Below are 22,086 nucleotides of genomic sequence, written 5' to 3' on the forward strand. Positions count from 1 at the left end.
CACACACCGGAAGGAAATGCCTGCCTGTTCGCCGTTGAGATCGTTTTCGTGTACCGCTCCAGCCCACTTACCTGCGAAGAAAAGGAAGAAAGAAAAGAAAAAAGACAAACGAGCTTTTAGTAAACGATGAAACGCTTTTCTTCAATTTGCATACGGAAACCGGGAATTCGGTGCAATATTTGGGGCTTGTTTTGACATTTTCGTAAATTATGGACACGCTCTGGCGAAGGGTAACGGGTACACCAAACGGTCAAACACTTTCACTTGCTTCCGCGCTGGATTAGCTCGGGTCAAGCGGGGAGTTTTGGGGCAGCATAAAAGCTTACTTCCCCTTCCCATTGCGTACGCTAGCATTTATAAATGGCCGTCCACAACAGCCCAAAAGCAATACTTCCTTCAACCGAAAAAATGTTGCTGATACGATCGCTCCTTAACGCGCCAAGCGGGGCCAGACCTCCGTGACATATGCTTCTGTTGCTTGTGCTTGCTGCTAAGTCGGTGGTCTTCTTCCGATGAGCCACCACCCGTTATGATTCGAATGAAAACGCACGCACTACACTCATGGACCGCTGAGCGGTCAGCGAAAGGCGGCTCGATAAATTGTAATTTAAAGCGGATTGTGTCCGAAAAGCAGGTGAAGACACGTGCGCAGGCGCACACGCGCTCCACCAAAAACCGTTGTCCAGCTGACACAGCGAACAATAATTAATTGTAAAAAACCCCTGCGCCGAGCAAGCGCATCACGCGTTTAATTATTCATCGTGTATTCGGCGGCGGTGGCGGCAACGACTAGCGGGGCCCAGATTTTATTATGGAAAGACAAAGGGATGAGTTATGCTCGCACATTACCCTATGACAGTTACATTCATAACCTCGATTGCATCGACCATAATGAAGCGCACTACTAGCCGAACGGACGGACAGGCCCAGCGAGGCCAGTTGAGTCAGCTGATGCCACCGGCTTCATGCTCGAGCATCACACAACGTGCTACGTGTAGTTCATGCAAAGTGAACAAAAACCAACAACTTTCATCGCCGAGCGCCGAGAGAGCAACATTAAAGTGACGGAAATTACAGCAAGCCCGCGCGCGCGCGCGTGCACTGGTGGCCTCACATCATCAGCAGGTGTGCTGTTCCGATGCTACGGTTATTCGAAACAGAAATGCTGGCCGAAATGTGGTGCCTGGCAACGACACTGTGGTCGGCTTCTAGATTATTCCTGCGCTACTCAGATTTCTCGTCCAGTGCGCTAATGCCGTCATCGCGGAAACCGAGCGGCAACTCTGGTCAACGACACCCGCCCGATGACGCCGCCGGCCTAGTAACATGGTTTGTGCAGCCATCGGGAGGCCCGGGAGGAGAGAACCCAAAATCGCCCACTTCCGGTGATCACCTGGACGCCGGCCCCGCCTGGTGGTGCCGGGTGACTGAGCTGCCGAAAATGCAGCCACAGCAGGAGCAGCAGCAGCAGCGAACAGCACATTTGTAATTATCCGTAATTGACGCAATATGTTCCAGATTGTCTACGGGTGACGGGGTGGGTGTCTGTGTGGCGCTAGAGGAAATGGAGCAACCAACCTTTTCCTCCTCTACACTTTCCAGCACACGACACACACGTTGCGTGGCATTTGAGCGCGGTGTATCATAGATCATTACCCACAGACGGCTCTCGGTGTCATTGACACACGAACCGTCGTGCACCGGAGGATCAAGTTGATGCTCCACCGGGTTTCGCTCTGTAGAAGTTTGTTTGATGAGTTGCGAAAATAGTAATAATTTGAATTTAATCAATTTAACACATGAGATGGCTAATTGGGTGAACATGTTATGCTTCATAACCGTAACCAAAAACCGTAGCACCAACGTACCCCTTCCGCAAGTAAACTGGCTCTTGCTAGGAAGCATCATGCGTTTATGATGTTCTCATATTACGCACCGGGCCGCAACGATTTACATAAAATGATTTTATGCTCCATAAAGTAAGGACCACCTGAGCGGAATACTCGCTGCGGGAGAGTGGAGGGCACATCTTGCTCTTAGCGAATTTGCGATTGAGGTGCTGCGAAAGGTAATTAGCGTGAGACAACAGCCATAGTCGCACCTGTAAACCTTTAATTTCTGTTCGTACTAGAAAGACGGGAAAGTAATTATGAAAAACAGCCCTCAGGAATCAAATCGATGACCCTGTTAAAAGACCTCCCCGCCGGGTTGGGCGTTGTGCTGGAGCCAGAGAAAAAGAGCGGCAGCAAACTCTCTTATGTATTGTGTGTACCGTACCGGTAGCAACATATTTGAAGGAGTAGTAATAAATATTTATCTTTCTGCTACCGCTCGTTCACGTTAATGAAAAGATGCTCATGTCCCGTGTCCGTGAAGGTACAGAGAGAGAGAGAGAGATGACACCTTGTTTGCGCGATCGGTCTCTGGTAAACATTTACCTTTCGCAAGCAGAGCGTGACCTTAGTCGCCACCGAAAGCCCACCCCAGCTAGGAGCCAATATGCTGCAAAGGCTATTGGCGTTGATGTAGTTTGCATCACTTGCCACCGGCACAAACGGAAGCAACCCCGTGGCCTGTGCTTCGGCGTCTTTTGTTAAACGAAGATCACCATCTGTGGCCAACATGTCCATGTGTTGTCCCTTTGTTGTGCGATACCCGGCCCTGCCTACAACACTTTCTCCACGGTAGCGAGGATACTGGCAGGGTTCCTTCATCAACAGCAACATCATCATCATCATCACCTCGCGCGCATGAGGCGATCAGCCGACTATGTTTGCCTCTTTATGAGTTTTCTGTGCTGGTTACCTATTTTCTTCCGTGTTGCTCAGTGGAATCAGCCTCAGCGATCGGGGAGAAAGATCGGGAAAAAGGGAAAAAGAAGGACCCACTGACCGTGATGAGCAGCATACCGTGAGCAGCATCGCGGCTTGCAAAACCCAATACCGTACACGTACGTACACCGGTGAACCGGTGGCCGATGGCTCTGACGATGATCGATAATGGGCGATGGGCGGGAAAACGGGGAACCGGGGAGTGAGAGAGAGAATATGGGTTAGGAAGTACAGTTTGCTTGCGTTGGATTGGCTTGGGCTGTGCAGCTGCAGTCCGCGGCCGTGATGATGTGCTGTGAAAAGATAACTGCATCACCAATCGATCTTTTGCCACCCGAAACCCCACATAGGGAATAACATACGGAGGGGCGAGGTGCAAAGTGTTGCAACTATGCTGACCACAAACTAACCTCCGATGCTCCATGGTGTGGAATATTAACCTCAGCAGCAGAGACATAAATGTTAGATAGAAATTAAACATTATACGTTAAATTGTTGACATAGAACATACATGCGTCTCCATTGAAGTCCACGTGCTCAACGATAATTGAAAATTAGTTTGTCTCCCCCAGCTGCTGACTGACCATGACACCATTCGACAAAAGTCCGATAGCAAAAGCATTCGGATTACCATTTTCGACGAATTATACTATTGGCCCCACCAGCCAACCATCGATCGATCTGGAACCGAGCATCCACTGAGGTGGTAAGCATTACGAACCGCCCGATCTAGATTTCCCCCGACCCGTTAATCCATTCTTGGCGAGCTACGACGACACAGCTGCTGCGCAGGAAGAAAATTGCTACCAACAGAAAGAGTGTGGAAAGAATACGGCTACGAACAGGGAGCGAAGCCAAGACGAATAAAATGGAAATGATATAAATGAGCAATCGACCAAACTGTAGCTGGGTGGCCTCCTCCTGCCGGTCTGCCTCTCGTCTGCTATTCCACCGCAGCCGCTACACCAGCAGTGCGGCGCAAATGGCCACGAGAGCGCCCCTCAATCGAGGTCTTGCGATGCCCTTAACCCAACAACTGGCCGGCTGGCCGACTGGCCGACGAATCCCTCCACAGTTCCGCCGACCGAATTATCCTACGGATGGCCTACATTTCAGCCACGGTGGCCGCCGCCGCTGCCATGGACCTCGATGAGCCTCCAAATCTCTGCCCAATTCGATCGGTCGGTTGGTAGGTCGGCCTTGCGATGGTTCCAGATAAATAAAATCACCATGTTTCTTGGTTGGCGTTCGCGTTATGTGCTTCCAGTACTCAATGCAGTGTACACAGTGGGAACAAGGGTAATGTTTTCAACAAAGTCGACGTAGAAGCATTCTAGAGAAGTCGCCAGCTTTGCTTCTGGCTAATTTATGCGTACGGTTCAATACGGCCTGCGGAAGGAAAGGGAATACACCTGAGCATAGGGGAGGTGGCTTTCTTGGAGAAGCCCCAAACACTTTGTGGGCCCAATTCCTGAACACTTCCCAAATTATGGCGCCTAATCAGCACCAACCAACCCGGTGCCAACAGGACTATGGTGAGACTGCAGCGGATGCCAAGAGTTTCTGTAGGTGGCGCACGTGCGTGGATTAGAGCAAACGAGGTGTTCTCTATCAACATAAAAATCAAATTAACCTCAAGGTCAGTCAGCTGGCCAGCTCTGGGCTTTGTGGTTAATGTGGTGGTCCTCTGGCAACCCGATGGGCCAGACGTCTAGTGCGCCACTTTTCTCCGGATTATTATCCACCACGTTTCTGGGTCGAGAGTGGGCATTTAAGGAATACTTTTCGGGACTTTTCCCCCCACCGAATGTTGCGTACATTAAAACTCATGTTTGGCAATTCAATTTACAAAAGCAACAAACATGCCACAGCACAACCAACTTACCGTTTCTTCGTGTTTCCAACATTGAACAGCTCGACGTGCTTGAATGCTGCGTATGTGGCCATTTTGTTTTGCTTTGCTTGTTTGTTAATAATAATTATTCACTGAACGAAAAAAACACTAGGCACTGTGCGGAGTGGAGCATAAAAGGACAAAAAGTATTAAAATAACAAGATAAGCAAACACTAAACACGAGCTACCAGAGTACGTCGGTGCACGTTTTGGAATGTGAATGGATCTTATCGAGCTGGACGGGCTTCGTTTTTGCAGTCGAAACGAAACCAACCGACAGAGCTCAATGTACATTTCCGTGTTTTCGGCTACATAATCTGTTGCATAGCACTAGTGTGTTTGATTATCAGTCCTTTTTCTTCTGGCAAGCTTCGCCACTTTTCTTTACGACATTTCTGGCACCTCCGGTACTGACTGGAAAATGCTCTGCATTATAAAAACGGTTTTGTTTTTCGTCAGCAATTTTTGAGGCGAGTAAAAACGGATGCAACCAGTACCGGAAGCTGCTCTCTGCAGATTGTTCCTTTAGTGTCTGTGTGCTTCCACAGCACGATATTCACTGCAGTTACTAATCTTACGTAGGTTGCCGCACACAAAAGACGATGGTCCCAAGGGACGCGCGCTTTACACAGCTGCAACTCTCCAAGCCGGCGATACATGAAGCGTAAACTCAAGCGTAAATATAAAATTAATTTACACTTGAACATGTTTACATGACCGGGTTGAGACGCGTAATCCGAATTACACTGAACTTTAATCGACTTTTGTGAGAAAAATAGAATCTTTTTTCCAAAGAAAAAGATTAAAAACGCTAGTAATGAACACTCACTATTAATGCAAACCACGAACAGGAAATTTAGTGGGGCAAATCGCTTGCAAACAGCGTTTACGCTAGGATTTATGCTCCGTGGACCTATAATCTCTTTTACATCGTGTAAACGGCAAATGTAAACTTTTTGGCATTACATTCTGAGTTTATACGAGAGTTTACGCTTCGTGTATCGCCGGCTCCAGACTTCCAGAGCTTGGAGCAAAGGACGCGCTCCAACAGCATCGTAAGCTTCTCTTCTCTCATCGTCTGCGGAGCGTCTTCGTTCCGTCAATCGATAATCGACAAGAATGAGATGGAAAAACGTCTGCCGGTGGTCCGAAAAGCTGACGCATAGACGTACGCAGTTTTGCTGTGTTGGTGCCTCAAGGAATGCCGCAGTGACTCATCGCCCATCCATCGGTGGACCACCGACCGACCGACGGAATGGAGCGGTGTCTGGAGCAGGAAAATGGTCGAGAATGGTCCAGCAACGCGCAAAAGCATCCCACCGAGAGATGCGATGCTGCCACAGCTGAGCGCCAGCAGATGACAGAAATACCACTAACAAGTTCGAGGCAGAAAGAGCAAAATTCGCGCGCGCCCCAGAGAGAGAGAGAGACACGTCGCAAAAGTGTAACAGAGAACCAGCATCCCGTGGTGCGAATGATCAGTGCACGTTGATGTACAAAACCGCTCCAGTATTTTCGTTCTCGTTTCGAGAACCTTAAGCAAGGTGATCCAAGTTGGTGGAGGTTAGGGATGCTGCTGGGCAACGCGTTCGATTGCAGGTGAGAGTGCATACGATGGCGTTCTCGAGCAGGATGATGCAGCAACAGCATCCTGTATGTGTGCAGGATATATGATTTTACAAAAAATCGATACGATTTCATGGTCACAAAGACTCGGTACAGAAGCTACGTTGTGCAGAGCCGAAATAGAAATGAAATTTTATGCAGACCATCATTCCATCTCGGTCTTTATAAACATTCTTATAAATCTCTAGTCAATATCAAGCATTTAATAAAAAATCGATCATTTTCTGCAGCTTGTTGCCCTGCTATGATTCTAAATCACTAGATTCTACAATTTTCTTTTCGCGTCACTTGCTAAGTTCAATGGCCCCAATGTCCGCTTCAACGGGAACGACGCCAAAATAGACGAGAAGCAACAGCAAAAAAAGCACTTAATGCACCCTTTCATTCGCCACCCTTAATGACTAGAGTCATTTCCTTGTCCTTATCCACACCATGACCCCGAAACTTCAAACAGAACGCCGCAAGAGTTCAACCAATACGCGAAAGCTCGACTGCAAGCTGTGAGTCCCATGACCGCTGCTGTTGCTGCTGCTGCTGCACTTCTGGAGCGCCAGAACGATTTGGCCACAACACTTTACTGGCCTCACCGTCACGGCCCCCAAGTTTGCCGGCTACGACGGGCTAGAGTCCAGCATGCAAAGCACAAAAGTTCCATTCACAAGAAGCCAACGCGGCAGAGTTCAACACAGTCCAACACACAGCCGCACCAGGCGCACGCTCGTATTGTGGAAAAATCGTTCCGGAAAAACACAAACACCCACTTCACTTCGAGGCACAGAGCAAACAAAACGCTGGAAATGAAAACTGGTAACCAACCGGACCACGAGGAAGCACGAGAGCTGCGTACGGGACGAGACTGGAGTTTGGACTAAGGTTTTATTTACGATGCCAGAGGCATTTTATACGGGGCGACCACCGGGTCCGTTTGGGGGGAGGCCAGCCAGTCAGCCAGCCAGCCAGCCAGTGCCACCACACGCAGCGAGAGAAACCGACGGTGAGCGAGAGCGAACGACTCCGTCACTCCGAACGTCAGTTGCTCCAAGCTGTGGCTGAGAAGAAAATTGTGGTGAGCGGACGATTCCCCCCTTTTTAAAAGGGGGGTATTTGCTTAAGCCGGGAAAAGCCTCGAGGGTGACACACTCTTTCTCGTGAGTGCCTATCATCAGCTGGAGCCCCCCCGCTTCGGAATGCGTACTCACTCTCTTTCTGCATCTCTCCTCATCTTTCTCTGTCTCTTTGGTTCAGTTCGGTGGAAAACTCAATCTCCGTTTTTCGTGAGAACTGAACGAGAGCAAATCTGGTCCACAAGGGGGAGAAATTATGTTGTAGCATAGATAGAGAGAAGCCAGAGATGGAGCAAGAGAGCCGAAACGAGCTATGATCGGTTGAGATCGAATTGTGAAGATGGTTTTCGACACTAATTTTTTGTGGAAAAACGAAGTCACGAAGAATTTGGAACGTAATGGCGAATGTTTTATTTTTTTTGAGAGTATAGTGAAAATACAAGAAGTAGCTCACTGCCAGGGAGAAGATGCTAAGAATCCGAGCACATCAGCTGAGCATTCAATTCTTACTCCGTATTATGTTTACTTCTCGTCTTAGTTAGAGCTGAGCATCTCCATTCCTATTCCGTTCTATGAATGAAGCTCCAACGCTATTCGCTGGATATCTCAATCATCTTTGGATTAGCAGAGAAACCAAAAGAACATGAGACCGACTTGAATGGAGCATTCCGAGCGCCTCCCCTATTTGTCTGTAATGTTATCGCTGAATATCAGGGTCAGACACGTGTAGGAACAGGTGTGTCTGGCGTGTGGCTAGGGCCAGTGCGACGCTAACCTTGCAACTCCGCAAAGCAAAGGAAGCGGAACGCGGAGTCTCCAGTCAGTCAGTAAACCACCGGGACAGGATTCCGGTTGTGTCTCGGTTCAACGGCTTCTCGCCGAATCCCGCGCCCCATCCGCCGATCGATCATTCGGGCGATCAAGCGGAAAGCCATACCTAGCGGAGGTTTCACACCTTCCCCTGCACCCCATGGAAGACGCAGACGAAGGAACCACATTCCTGTGAGCTCGTGCGGCCACCGCAGCTTTTCGCAAAACCATCCAACCGTAGCTGGCAGCCGGTGCCAACCGAAACGGAAAGCCCGGCGAAGGAAGATTACCTTCGGACAGTGGAGCGCCACCACCGGCCGCGGTCTGGGCGACCAGGGTAAATGACATTTTATTGGAACTGTCAGGAGCGCGTCAGGCGTCAGGTTAGTCGCCAAGTGACGAGCTCCCTCCCAGGTTTCCTCCGGTTCGTTCACTCTGCTCAGCCGAGACACGCGGGCGTTCGGGTGTTTTTATCTGGAGACAAACACGCGCTCTGACCGTGTACAGGTTAACCGGAACAACGGTTCGCTGTCTGAGGAGCAACAAACAGATTGAGATTCGCAAAAAACACGCGCGTCTAGGGGTTTCCATGCGTCGTCAATCGGCTGCTTTCCACCATTCGTTGTTCGACAGACGGAACACACGATGGAAAGAATGTGACACGGCTTTCGTCTCCGCTGATCGCCGGGGCTCTCACCTTCACTCCAGCAACAGCAGCAACAGCAGCAGCATGTTATGGGACGCGGAATGACAAATGGGAAAAATGTTGAGCTTTCGTACACGTCTAAAGGCAACACCATTTCACCAACGGGTGATCGCGTACGTGGTGATCGCGCAGGAGACCAACCCTGGCCCATTCACAAAAATGTACATCAACAACCGATCTGTGATGCTTGCTTGGTGCCACGAGAGGGTTCACTAGACGAGCGTTGTTGTTATGAAAACAACATCCACTGGACAGTGGACGGCAGTTCGAGAGGAGAAACTTGGGAAACTGCCGGTACCGGTCCGGTTTGGGATTGCTTTGGAGCGCCACAACTGTCATCATAACACCGAAAGTCACTCGACGGGCAATTGTCTTGCTGCATGTGTGTGTCAAGCCAAGTGACTCAAAAACCACAAGATCCCTCACCACGGTCAGTATTTGAATCCTTCTTCTTGAAGATGGATGATACTGTATGGCGGACGACTGGTATGTGAAGATGCTGATGCTCTTGGCGGTATGATTGTGTTTTTGCCCGTTGGATTGAAGTTTTAAGTATCAATCAGCCAAAAACATTCCCCCGCCGCTAAGTGGCCTCTCCAGTGGCGTGTGGGGTTTGTCGGGAATCGGGATAACCCTTTGGCCGAGCCCATTGGCAAGTGCTGACACGTCGCTAATCGAAAGTGAACCCCTTCGACGATCTTCACTTTCCGATCATCGATTTCCGGTCGAAGCGAAGATCTCTTTGTTCGACTCATCTGCCTGTCTGCGTCATCGGCTCCCTCTTCTTCTACTCCAATCCTCTTTCAGTCCGGCCAGTGTTGGTCAGAGAACCGAAAGTCAAGAATCTCGGCCACGATCGGATCGTTGATCGGACGATCAGTCGATCGTTCGATCGATCGATCGACCGACCGATCGGTGGGGATGGGTTCCCCTTGCCGCGGGAGAAGCAAAACTAGGTCGACGAAACTTACGGCTTACGACGGCTTACCACGGACAATACCGTTGGTTTTTCGGGGTTTTCACTTCGCTGTTCCGCTGGGTGGTTACCCAGCCCGCAACCGGAGCAGCGCAACCCGGGCGGTGGTGAGCAGCGCAAGTGCGCATTAGGAACGCCACGAACACGTGTGTGCTCGCATCAACGCAGCATGCAAGCGGAACCACGCCGGTTCCACCACGCGATGATTTTTTTTCCCTTCCGTTTCGGGAAAAGGAAAAATCCAGTCCGTCAAATCCCGCGCACACTAACGGGGCCATTTTGGCATTCCTGTGGCACCAGACGTTTTGTGGCCAGGCCACACCAGTCCACATACCAGGTGTGCACACACATTTCCGGTGGCTTTTGGTCCTCTTTCTTTTCCTTTTTCGCTACGCCTTTCGATGATGATGATGAACTTGTGCGATTTTTTATTTAACTCCCGTGCCAACAGGAAAAAAAAACACTGGGGGACCGTGGGTGGGAAAACCGAATCAGTTTGGGTTGGTGGCCCAAAGGAAGGTGGTTTTCGCGATGCTTTGGATCTATTTCATTCGCCTTGTGCCTTCCACATTTCCACCGTTTTCGCCATAAACCGCTAGCCGGAGCAACGGATTCTCAGCTGCTCGGCTTCTCTCTCTCTATCTCATGATTATATTTATTTCCACACATGAGGTGCTTTATGATTTATGGAATACGCTGGCAACCCGTGCACGCACCCGCACAACTCGCTGTTCCGTCCACCAGCAGCTCGTAGCGCATGAAGTGAACTGCTTCGCATGGTTTTCTGGTTCCCGGTGATGTTCGCATTTACAGTGTTGTTGTTGTTTTTGTTGTGTTACCTTCGATCGCTCCCTCGCTTGTGCTCTCCCCGTCGTTCCGATCACTCACTGCTACCGCCTTTTTCCATCACGGCTTTTGGAGTGTCGGAGGAAACATGAACTTCGCGTTTGGAGTGGAAACATGAGTACGCCCAATCACAGGTTGTCTGCTCTTCATTATGTCATCACAGCTGAAACATGATCCTCGCTTACGATGCAATACTGTCACCCTCGTTGCAGAGAAGTATTCCGCACATGAGGTACTCGAGTATTTTAATCAACTTCCTTGGAATGAATTTATTTGCACCAGCCCTAAAAAGGGGTGCACAGAGGGTGTGTATGCTGACGATGGGAATATGATCGAGTGGATTGAAATTTGGAGGCCAACAAGAATGGAGATCCGGTTGAAAACGGATGTATCGAGTATCCGGCTTCCCAAAAGAAGCCGCACCGTTCCCTTCAATTTTCATATTCTTAAGGTTTTTTTTTGCTTAACAATTGATCTTTTGGGTTATCAAAAGTATCAACTTTTGTTTTTAGGATGAGTTATTTTTGTAAAGAATGGTGCAGACTAGTCCAGATCAATATTTATCTCGAAACAATTCCACTTCAACATTAATCAAAACAAACAAATTACCTCGCGTAGCAATACTAGCAATATTTTCAATTCAACTGGAAGGAAAATAAATTTGTTAGATTCCCAATGTTGATCCGTGCCGGCCAATCTCGCATCGAAAATTGAGTGAGAAATGTTTCGAAGCAAAAGTGAAAGGTGAACAACGATGGACACATCGAAGCATTACCTCTGAACTGAACTCCCGACCGTTTGGGATGAAATGCAAATAGAGCATAATTTCCGCTCCATAGCTAGACTATGCTGTGGACGCTGCTGTTGCTGCGACTGCATGTTCCTCCAATGATGTAACCCATTTCCCATCCCAGCAGATTGGATGCCGTTGCCAAAACATCGCATCGATTCAGCGCTTCAATTGAAAAGGGATAGAGAAGAAAATTGAAAAACAGAAACATGCTCATGCGCTGGCTCAATCCATCTTCTAGGCGGACGGTCACAAGCGTCCAGCCTTTGCCATCGCCTTCGAGTGCTTCTCCGAGACGACGACGACGACGCGTCGCGTAGATTCGATTTCATCACGATTGCTTCCTTTCACCGTCAATCCACCGCTGCGCTTTGTCTAGTGACAAGCTGTGGCCATTTCTCCTTCGCGCGATGATTCATGGGTGACGAGCCAACCAAACACCGCGATACCACCACCGCGCGGTCGGCATCGCATCGCGTAACACTAAAAGGGAGCAGCACATAAATTCCTCCCAGGAATGCGCCGCGCGAAGGGCTCCGCGTAAGAGAGGCTCCCGGAAAACAGATCGGATTCTGTTCCGTACGACGGCAGGACAGGTGAAAGGCGGTGTTGGCTTTGGTATGCCGGTTCATAATCGAAACTCACCATCAGCCTACCCGCCCGGGGTCAGCCTTTTTGGGGTAGAAACCGTAACCGAGAGCAGTCGGAGTTCAGAGGCAATCCAGCTTTAATTAGTTTTAAAGGAGTTCAGCTCCAGCGTGCGCCCACTCTTATCTCGCAGGGGGCGCCCCCTTTCTGTCGGTACTCCTCTCGTATCACATCATTCGCGTCATTCCCCGAAGCACTCCTATCCATCAAATCATCAATCACATACCCTAAAGCAATTTATAGCGCGGCGCAAGTTTTGAATGAAAACATACGATTCCGGTATCCTTTGCCGTAGAGCGCGTCAGACCATCAGACCATCTCGCGCGGTGGAATGGAATGCTTCAATTGATCGTTTAGTGGCATCGTCCAGATAGTTGGTCTACTACTTACCTACAAGAAAGAGAAAGAGAAAAGAAAAATATAATCGTTAACTAGCGATGCTAAAGACAATGTTACAATGGCGAGATGAAATGGAAAGGAAATTTAATTGGCGCTCATGAGTGATGGGCAGCTAGAGCAGGATACTGAAAAGCTTTTCCTGCTTTACTACGCAACCGCGGAAAAGTTACGGAAACCGTGGCAGCAGTCACGAATCATGTTGAGATATTATAGTGTATTTGTGCTTTCATTTAAACATCAAAGTCCAGTGTTTCACTTGCTTCAAGTCGCGATGAATCGCGCTCCCTGAAGAGGGAGCGATAAATTTAGCCAACCCAACGAGTAACAGCAGGCGTCCAGAATGCTAGCAACGTGTACAAACTGGTCCTGCGTGACACAAACACGCGATCCTCAAAGCAACGATGCGATCAAGATGTAGATGGAGTGCGCCCGCTAGAGGATAGTGTTTGCACACTTGCCCTGCTTATGTCATACAATTCCAATTCGGGCCTTGTGCAAGGTAAGTGCAGTGCCGTGGAAATGGTAGTTCCATGCCACGCGGTGTATGCATGTTGAGAGGTTCTATTTCCGTACCGACCAACTACCACAATCCATCCACTGGGTACATTCTTCCCGTGCGCAAGAACCCATTCGTTGCGCGTTCGCTGCGCTGCATCACGTTGAATGAATCATTTCCTTCGTCGACTATCGGTCAGGCATCTAATGGAAAACGGTAGACTGCGCATTGTCTAGACAGTGCGCCGCTTGGCTCTCTAGGGATGAGTTTTTCTCGCTCGGTGAAAGCCCCATAAGGATGGACGGATGGCGTAAATGCGAAAGGAATTCTTAATCATCAGGCCACACTATCGATAGTGAAAATCAGCGTGGCGCGCATCCAATCCCCAGTACGCACGGTGCGTCGATGATTAGGTACCCAGAGGGGGCATTCGCGCCACCGCTGAACCAAATGCTGGTGCAAATCAATCGTGCGTCGTCGGCGCACGTCTGCTGCTGCCAATTCCATCGTCGTTGTGGTCGGGATATCGAACGGTTGGCGATCTGCTGCACTGTAAGCAGCGACTCCAATGAGGAGGTAATCACAATAATTTCAACATCCACTTGACTCTGCCACAGCTCAAAAGATGCTATGCACCGTGTAGCGCAGATGGTACCAGCTGTGAGAGCGAACGTTAATCGGTGAGCAGGCTACCGGTCGGGCCGACGGTACCAATGATCAGATAGACAGCATAGTTGCATACCGGCGGGGCACCTAGACACGAACCTGGTCCTCATCGTCGTCAGTCTCTGTAATTTAAATTAAACTAATAAATATTCTGACACACGGTCGCGGTCAAAAACTCATCAAAGTAGTATCTGCGGCCACATCCGGCCATAGTTTAGCGGAGGGTAGCATTTTCCAGGCCAAGGTGAACGGTATCCGTATGTTGCGGATGCTGGTGGTGTCGATTGTTTAGCAGCGACTCCCGGTGGTCGAGGATTCGAGGATTCGATTTGCTCGCTTTCTCTCTCTCTCTCTTTTTCTCTCCGGTCTCGCACACCGGTATCCCACACTCCGTTCGGGGTCTATTGATCTACTACATCGATCCACCTCCTCCTTCTCCTCTGGTTGGTGCTCATTAGAAGAGAAACACGTCGTCATCGGGCAAACTGTGGGGTGATCTGGCGGCGCGTCGATGCCATTAAATGCACCCAATGCTCCCTTCCCACCATCAACAGGACCTGCCTTACTTCTTCGCCCCACCAACAACACGATGGGAACACGCTCCTTACACCCTAATAAGCATGTTTCGCTGTGAGTGGCTGGGTGGCGATCAAGCAACAAGCTTCGAGTCTCGGGCCGACGTACCAAACCGAAGCCCCTCTAATCCACCACCACAACACCGTGCTAGGGATCGCCGCGATCACGGCAATCTTTCTCATCTCATTTCTCCGCCTCATTTCACTTCGTCTCCCCCTCGTATCACTCATTGGCGGGGCTTTCGTATTTTCGTCACCGTCACACCGTTCGTCGAAGCCGCAGGAATACCCAATGAGTGATCGGTCCACGCAGCACAGTATCTCGGCTGAGCCATCGCCGAGTTGATCTTTGACGTGGCTTTGACATATTTGTCATCACGGTCGGTTGTCTGATCCTCCGTGACCGTGCGGGTGGTACCGCCCGTTGTTTCGATGCTTAATACGATCCGGGAATGCAGGCCGTGGCGTGGCATGACACGTCTCAGGGAATAGATCGCGTTCCCTTGCAGTGGGATGACGACAGGGGAGTAATTAATGTGCTGCATTCTTCCCGCTGCAGATGATGGAGATGATTGGCGCGAGATCCCTTTACTCCTCCTCTCTATTCCGATGCCCGCGTGTTGAGAAGAACGCACGTTGAACATAAATTTTGCGCTCCACTAACAACAATCGAGAGGATCGAGAGAATGGGTGATGAGCGATGGGTGGCGGGAAACTTGATACGCGAGTGCGCTCGCAACATCGATTCGCTTGCATCTCGTGCCATTGCCGTTGGAATGCCGTTCTTGGAACCTGGTCCCGCGGGGCTAGATAAGCTCTTGTTTGTGCTGTTCATCTATAATAACCAATTAGAACGAAGGGGGAGCGCAATCGAAATCTAGGGCAACATTGTCACCAGAATACAAAGCAGCGTGGTCTTGTTAGTGACAAAGAATGTTTGCCGTTTTCTCGCTAAGCGCCGCCATTAGTACGCGCTAGTGAAAGTACATACCACTAACGCCAAAGCACGCGACAGCATCCACGACTACGAGCTACATAACCACGTCGAGCCCTTTAACATCGATATTACGCGCTAATGTGCGGACCACACCAAGATCGAGGGCACTGCAAAGGCATCGTCCACGGTTGCGGCGGTTGCACAAACCCTGGGTCCCGATCTATTGACGTCGCTCGCGATGGTGACCACCGACGGCGGGGCCCTTTGCGATACAAACGACCAACTCAATTGGCGATCGGTCGACCCTCTGCGATCTGCGATGACTTCACCGCGCAGCGGTGCACATCATTAGCCCGCTTGTTCCACGAGCGGACGCTGGGAATGCCCTCAAGAGGTGCTTGGAATGGACGCGCTTCGCCAGCACGCTGGTTTCAACATTTTTGGGACCGCTTGGTCTAATTGATGTAAACAACGTCACGCCAAGACAGAGAGAGAGAATTGGGAGGGGGTGTACTCGCATACCTTCCACTACCCTCACGAAAATCCCAAATATCGACCACTGGCCACGTGAAAACGTCGCAACGCCGGACGGACGGAGCTGGCGCGCCAATTGGAAAACAGTGAATCGTGATTCGCTCTCGATCGCCACCATCCGGCAGTTTACGATCCAGGGGCTGCCGCACAATCGTGGAAAGGAGGGAAATGACTTAATAACCCGAGCATAAACCAGTCATGTGTCAACCGTTCTGACAAGCCGTGAGACATCTGTTTGAGGTTCGCATTTCGAAAAAGGTTAACTCCGCTCCACCAGCGACGGCATTTAATGTCTCTCAAAATAAAGGAAAAGAAGGGAGCGGCATCGGTCACAGCTGAAAACCATCCCCCATCATTGTTCGAAGGGAAATTTCTTTTCCGCAGCAGGCCCCCCGCTTGCATTAGATTGCATTACAAACGCATCATTGCGCAATTCGCACCACCAGCGGGTTCACTTCGATGGAAAACTCCGTCCGCCCGGCGGTTCCATCGTGGCGGTCACGCTGTGCCGAGGCGAGAGCGGACGAGAGGCGGCGCTGTAAATCATTCTGACATGATAAAAACGGAAAAAGACCGTTGCGATCTGTCAACAATCATTAAAACCGAAAGGCCACTTCGTGGTATGTCTTACTCCATTTCATCGACCACTCCCCCGCAGCATGGGGATTAGGTTTTAATTCTATTGCCAACGAACGTCGTGGCCGGACTTTTACTTTGCTCGCCTTTTGCCGTGCACCACCGTAGGGTAAAGGTAAAACAGAAGGAAGAAACAGAGAACCAAAGGGGTTGCCAGGGGGTTTCGGTTTGCAGCAAAAGCATCGCGCGGAGAGCAGCACAGCCAAAGCCAACAATTCATCGCTACAATTTACCTTCACCAAGAAATGGTGACATTAACAAACCCAGTGAGGGAAAAGAGTGGCAGAGCGATAGAGAGAGAGAGCAGCCGCGATAGTCTCGGTCACGGTGACGCTCTTCGCAACCGGAACCGTGCAATTATGTGGAAAATAATTAGTTAACGAATGATCTTTTGACATTGGTGGCATAGGAAAGATAGCACGAGGTGGCCAGAGAAAACGAGAGACCTCCAGCAGCAGCAGCAGCAGCAATGGAAGGTAGTTCCGCTTCGATTTGCGCCGAAGCCAATCAAAAGTAGTGCAGCAGCAGATCGAGCTGTGGGGTCCCCGTTGCTGCTGCCGGTGATGGCGTGCATTGTGCTTGGGTCTGACACATTTCCAACCGAGTGGTCATGACGCCAAGTCTAGCATGGCGCCTGAACTTTTGATATGGACCCCGGACAGCATTCCGGCAATCGAAGGGCACCCTCGTGAACAGTGAAAATGCATTCGCGTCGAGAAGGGGGACGGGGCTGTGTGCGGCCCAGCGCAAACCAGAAATCAATAACTACAACCGGAGCGCGAACCACATCAAACGATGGTCGGATCCTTTGCGGAACGGGAACCATCGGGAAGCTTTCACCCCGACCAAATCCTCTAACCGCAGCCGCCCGATTAGCTTGACCCAATCGCCCAGAGGTGAAAAAGTATAATTAATAAATTACCTCCCAAGCGATTGGAGCTAGCCACTGTCTACTCTCCCCCCCCCCCCCCCCCCCTTTAGCTGCGGTTTGTGTGGCCCTTTCAGGATTAACACGAGGGGATAATGAGGTATTGAGCAAGTGCTACCACCACCGTCGTCGTCGTCGTTTTCGATCGACGTAAAAAAAAGTGGAACCGGAACCACATCTAACACCATCCGTCGTATGTTAATCGACGAACAGGCCACTTAAACCGCCGCCGGATTAACCGCGTAAAAAGGAGCGCGTTGCAATCGTGCGTGAGTTTTGATCACATGTATCCCTTCTCCCCGTATCCGGGGCATCCGGGCCACGACGTACCGACGGACGCGATGCATTACGAAAGACTTCAACGGCCGGGCGACGGCGGAAACGAACCCGCACGCTCCGATGGCATGCGATGGACAATGGTCAGGCCGCCGGGAGTAGAAAGTGCAGTTCTTTCGTGTGACGAATTAGAAACGGTTTGCGAGCCCCAGCCTGATCGCTATTAATCTTCTTTTCACCTTCAACGAACCATCTTTTTTTTTGCGTCTCTTTATTTCGATTTCGATGGAGAACTTTCTAATGTTCCACACGATGGCGATGGTAGCGATGTGGTGGACATTTTTTTTTCTTCTCTAAAGTCCATCAAAAAGTCATTCCATTCCGACGCGTTTCACCTTCACTACGGATGCATTAAAGTGGCTCAGTGTTTGATAAGAGGCTCAGGGAGGATCGTTTATGATGAGCTAAAGATTGGTAATGCCGTTGCGGTGGTGGTACTGCTGTGATTTCGAAATCAATCGAGAAGCTTGTGACCTACCCAAGGCATCAAGACAACCCCGCACAACTCACTAGCAAAAGCTCTCAGGTTGCTCAGGAATGCTGTACACTCCTAGCGCTCACGATTCCATTGGTACCCTCCCAGCACTGCTGCTGTCCGCATTGTCTATACCGTGCCACATAATGAGGGTATTTGATTTTGTTGTCTTTCGCGGCAAACATCATCCGCCCCCAACCGGCCAAGCAATGGAGAAAAATGGGCGCGGGCACACAGATGGAACGGTGGAGATAATTACCAACCTCCAACCTCCATTCGGAGCCCCGTGTGTCATTCCGCATTCCGCGATGCACAATGACATGGCGCGTGAATTAAGCTGCGCACTCGATGCTTCTCTACCAGACCAGAGCTAGATGTGCGTCAGCATGACACACGAAAGAGGAGATTCTCTAGCCTCCCAGAAGAATGGCTGGAAATGGCGGCGCACGCAAGAGGTGCATCGTGGCAAACGTTTACATTTTTCACGAAAAACGTCCATCAAACACATCTACCAACCATCGACTCGACACACCGCGACTGTTAGTTGATCATCTGATCCCAATGGCGAGACCTCGGCATTGGATGAGAAAGTTTTGCGATTTTCTCCTAGTTTTTCCTTCCTCCGGTGATCTGTGTTGATTCGCGAATTCGAGACAAAACAAATGTTGGTAATTAATTAAAAATGCAATTTAAAGACGAGTATCAAGCGCGTCAATTTGATCGTCAGCGCACCCGTCAATGGAGCGCTCAATACGATGATAACGATAAGACAATGCACCCATGCGCCGCTACTCCTTGAACCATCATTTCGTTCAGACCTGGTTCACAACGGAAGCAACAGAGCGACACAGGGCACACACCAAGCGAAAACTGTTTCAACTGTTGTGTGCCCGTTGCATTTTTTTGCTATCACGATTTATTTTAATTGCTCCGGAAGTTCAAAAACAGCTTGAGACCACCGTGTAATCTCTCGCGGTCAATCTCGGTGGAGACAGTTTTGTTCGCGATGATAATGCTGCTAGCGATAATTTCCACCAAAAGCGAACTCGAAAAGCAATAAAACACCAGAAAAGTAGTTTTAAGAAACGACCACTGCGCCTTTTCTTTTGATTGCTGCCACGGATGTTGAACATCTGGAGCAAAGTAACATCATTTCGGTGATCAAGTTTCGTGTGGCTGCAAAATGGGAAAGGGCGCAATAATTAGCCACCCATTTGCCATCGGAATCAAGTGTTTGGTGGTGCGACATGAACCGTGGTGCGACATGAATCACACCAGGAGATCTGATGAATGGACATATTTTATTAAGGAGTTGGTTGGTTGGTTTTGATAGTATCTAGTTAATTGCGTTGCATCCAGACATGCTTTCCCATTTCAAAAGGAACAACTTTCTACAGGAAATACAATTTTTCTTAAATTGAAATTGGCCGCCTAAAAAGGCAGTCGGCTTCGTGACCATTTTTTTGGAAAATTAGAACAAAATGCTTTCCAGAACATGTTCCACGAAGAATGGTGAACCATCCGCCGTTATGTCGACCGTTGTTCGATGCTAATGATCTTGTCACTCGCCGTGAACGTGATTGAAGAAATCAAAGAACACGTGAGTGTGAGATTAGGAATTGATTTTAAAATCCAACCTGCTACACCACACCTAGAACGCAAGCCAATAAATTACCAAATAGTTTAATTTGTTTCGTTCCACAGTGAAGTTAAATGATCACACTCGCCGTGCTCTGCAACATTTCGCGCATTAATATAAAGGAGCAAAGCGACATCAACCGTCCAGGGGAGGGCACATGGAAGGAAAATTGAGGGAAAATGGAAGTATCTCCTTCTCCACCCATTGGCCGTTTGTGCATTACCGTGAAGAAGTTGGTAAGCCGCAGAGTGGCCTACAATGTCGATGATGGTGTTTGAACCGTGGTCCCGCTGAAACGCAACCAGCCAGCCAGTCAGCCGTCCGTTACCGTATCTTTTTTGCAATCTGCCGTTGGAAGAAATACCCAAAGCACTTCTCATTCGCGAGAGAGAAAAAGTACCACCTCTGGTACGGGCTGGTAACGAGGAACGGAGAATGGTAAAAGGAAAGAAGCACGGACGGACACAGGAAGGAGTAAACCACATAAAGAACACTCGCCAGTGATCGTGATGTTGCAATTAAGCAATTAACAGGATTTTTCTCTGTTCCACCGCCACCACGAGATCCACCGCGTTTGGGCGGCAGGCAACGGGACAGCGAACGAGCGAGCGGGCGAGGAAGAAGCATAAGAAGGAGAGGCTACGGCACTTGATGGCCACGCTGCTGCTGCTGCTGCTGCTGCTGCTAACTGCATTTCCGCGTCAGCCCGTTCAACCATTCCCAACATCCAAAGCCCGAGCGCGCGACTCATCATCATCGTCACGATAATCAACCTGTGATCGTAGCTCTTCGCTGCAACGCAACGGCACTGCATCTGCGTGCGTGCGAGTATGATCGGTGCGGTCTACGTCTTGTGGCATGATTTGATACCTCCACCGGAGCATCGAACGTAATGTGTTTCACTTGTCTAATGGAGCATAAAAGTGCAAATGGCGCAGTGGATCGCGCGCCGCTCTGCTGCGCAGAAATTGAAACGCACAAATCGAATTTGTTGGAAATCGGAAAATGATTTGCAGCCCAAAAAAATAATTAGCAAAATAAATATCCATTACACGAATATCGCCCCGGGGCTGGGAAAAAAAGACAGCAGCCAGCGAATGGATTGCATCTCCGCGCCCCCTTTCCTTTTCCTTTTCGCGAACGATTCCCGTAAACGAATTTACATCACAGATAAGAGTGTGTGCATTCGCTCACTGATTTTGCTTTCTTTTCTCTCCATTACATGATAATTATTGCAATCTGCTGCTGCTGCTGCTGCTGGCCGGGTGGATGAAGGGGGGGACCTCATCCGACCACCCTTGTCGATCGCATGCCGATGCCAATGGCGGCGCATTGCACGGATCGACCGCGAAAAGGTTGCGCGCTCCTTGGTGGAAAGGAAAGGAGCCAGGCCTCGGTGATCTTCTAAACTTTAGCCTTTCCACCGGCATGCTCCACAGCTCAGATAATGGCGTTGATGATGATGATAATGATGTTGCCAAGCGCCCGCCGGTTGCAGTGCAGTCCGGGTGCGCGAAAAAATAAAGGCTGCAACAATCACCAACTGATGAGGACTGTAGGGGACAGGGTGGGTGGAGGCGAGGAGTCTAATGTTTTTTTTTCTCATTTCCACATCTTTTTCCTCCTCCTCGCGCTCCTCGTGCTCCTTTTGCTACGGAAGTACATCGCGACGCGGGAGTCGATTGCACCTGCACTTTCTCTTCAGCGCCGGTCCTTTCCCGGATAATAGCGTCACGCCTCTGGAGTGCAAATTGCGCGACAACCCTGGCTGCCAGTCTGCCTGCCGACCGGGTGGCCCCTGTCGGGCCAGGACCTTAACGGATCATAAACAAAACGCGCGGAAACCGCGGCCCTTGCCACCGATCGGACCAATCGGGACACGGAACGGCGGTCACAGGGCCAAAGTTGAACTTTTTTCCTGCGATTCAACGGATTTTGATTGCATTGGCCCTGGCTCGCTGGCAACATAAAGCCCGATCGCCCATTTGCCGAGCCCGGCGCGTCACGTTTTCTAATTTCAAGTTTTACACCTCGGTAGAATTTATTGGTAGATGAGAGGGAGTGGGGCGTGGATCGTAATTAGCTTCTCGATGATCTTCCGCTAACCTGCAGCCCCCGAGGAGCGTGATAGGTTAGTGCCCGGGGCCAGGGCGTTCCAGAGTGAGGTTGGGAGCGAAAGAGCGATCGTAAAGCGATCGGTCCCGATTTCACGATTCCTGAGTTCAGCTCTCGGTGCAGAATCTGTGCTCTATGCTGCCGTTCAACTGACAAATC

The 22,086-nt window shown here is 50.0% G+C and overlaps 1 protein-coding gene across 4 annotated transcripts in view; it reads right to left on the reverse strand.

The window, feature by feature from the left end:
• LOC126581739 (microtubule-associated protein Jupiter) overlaps positions 1 to 22,086 on the reverse strand; it is a 101,888-nt gene that overhangs the window by 31,079 nt on the left and 48,723 nt on the right. For 2 of the 4 annotated variants that reach the window (XM_050245606.1, XM_050245607.1), the window contains exons 1-2: positions 7,168 to 7,236; positions 4,717 to 4,840 (exon numbers count right to left, since the gene is read on the reverse strand). The exons of 1 other annotated variant lie outside the window; for it this stretch is intronic. In XM_050245606.1, the coding sequence (XP_050101563.1) occupies positions 4,717 to 4,778 (62 nt within the window). In that variant the 5' untranslated portion in view covers positions 4,779 to 4,840; positions 7,168 to 7,236. One more of the 4 variants, XM_050245604.1, reaches the window with a different exon arrangement.

Source organism: Anopheles aquasalis, chromosome 2 (genome assembly GCF_943734665.1).
Source record: "Anopheles aquasalis chromosome 2, idAnoAquaMG_Q_19, whole genome shotgun sequence".
Taxonomy (NCBI): Eukaryota; Metazoa; Arthropoda; class Insecta; order Diptera; family Culicidae; genus Anopheles; species Anopheles aquasalis.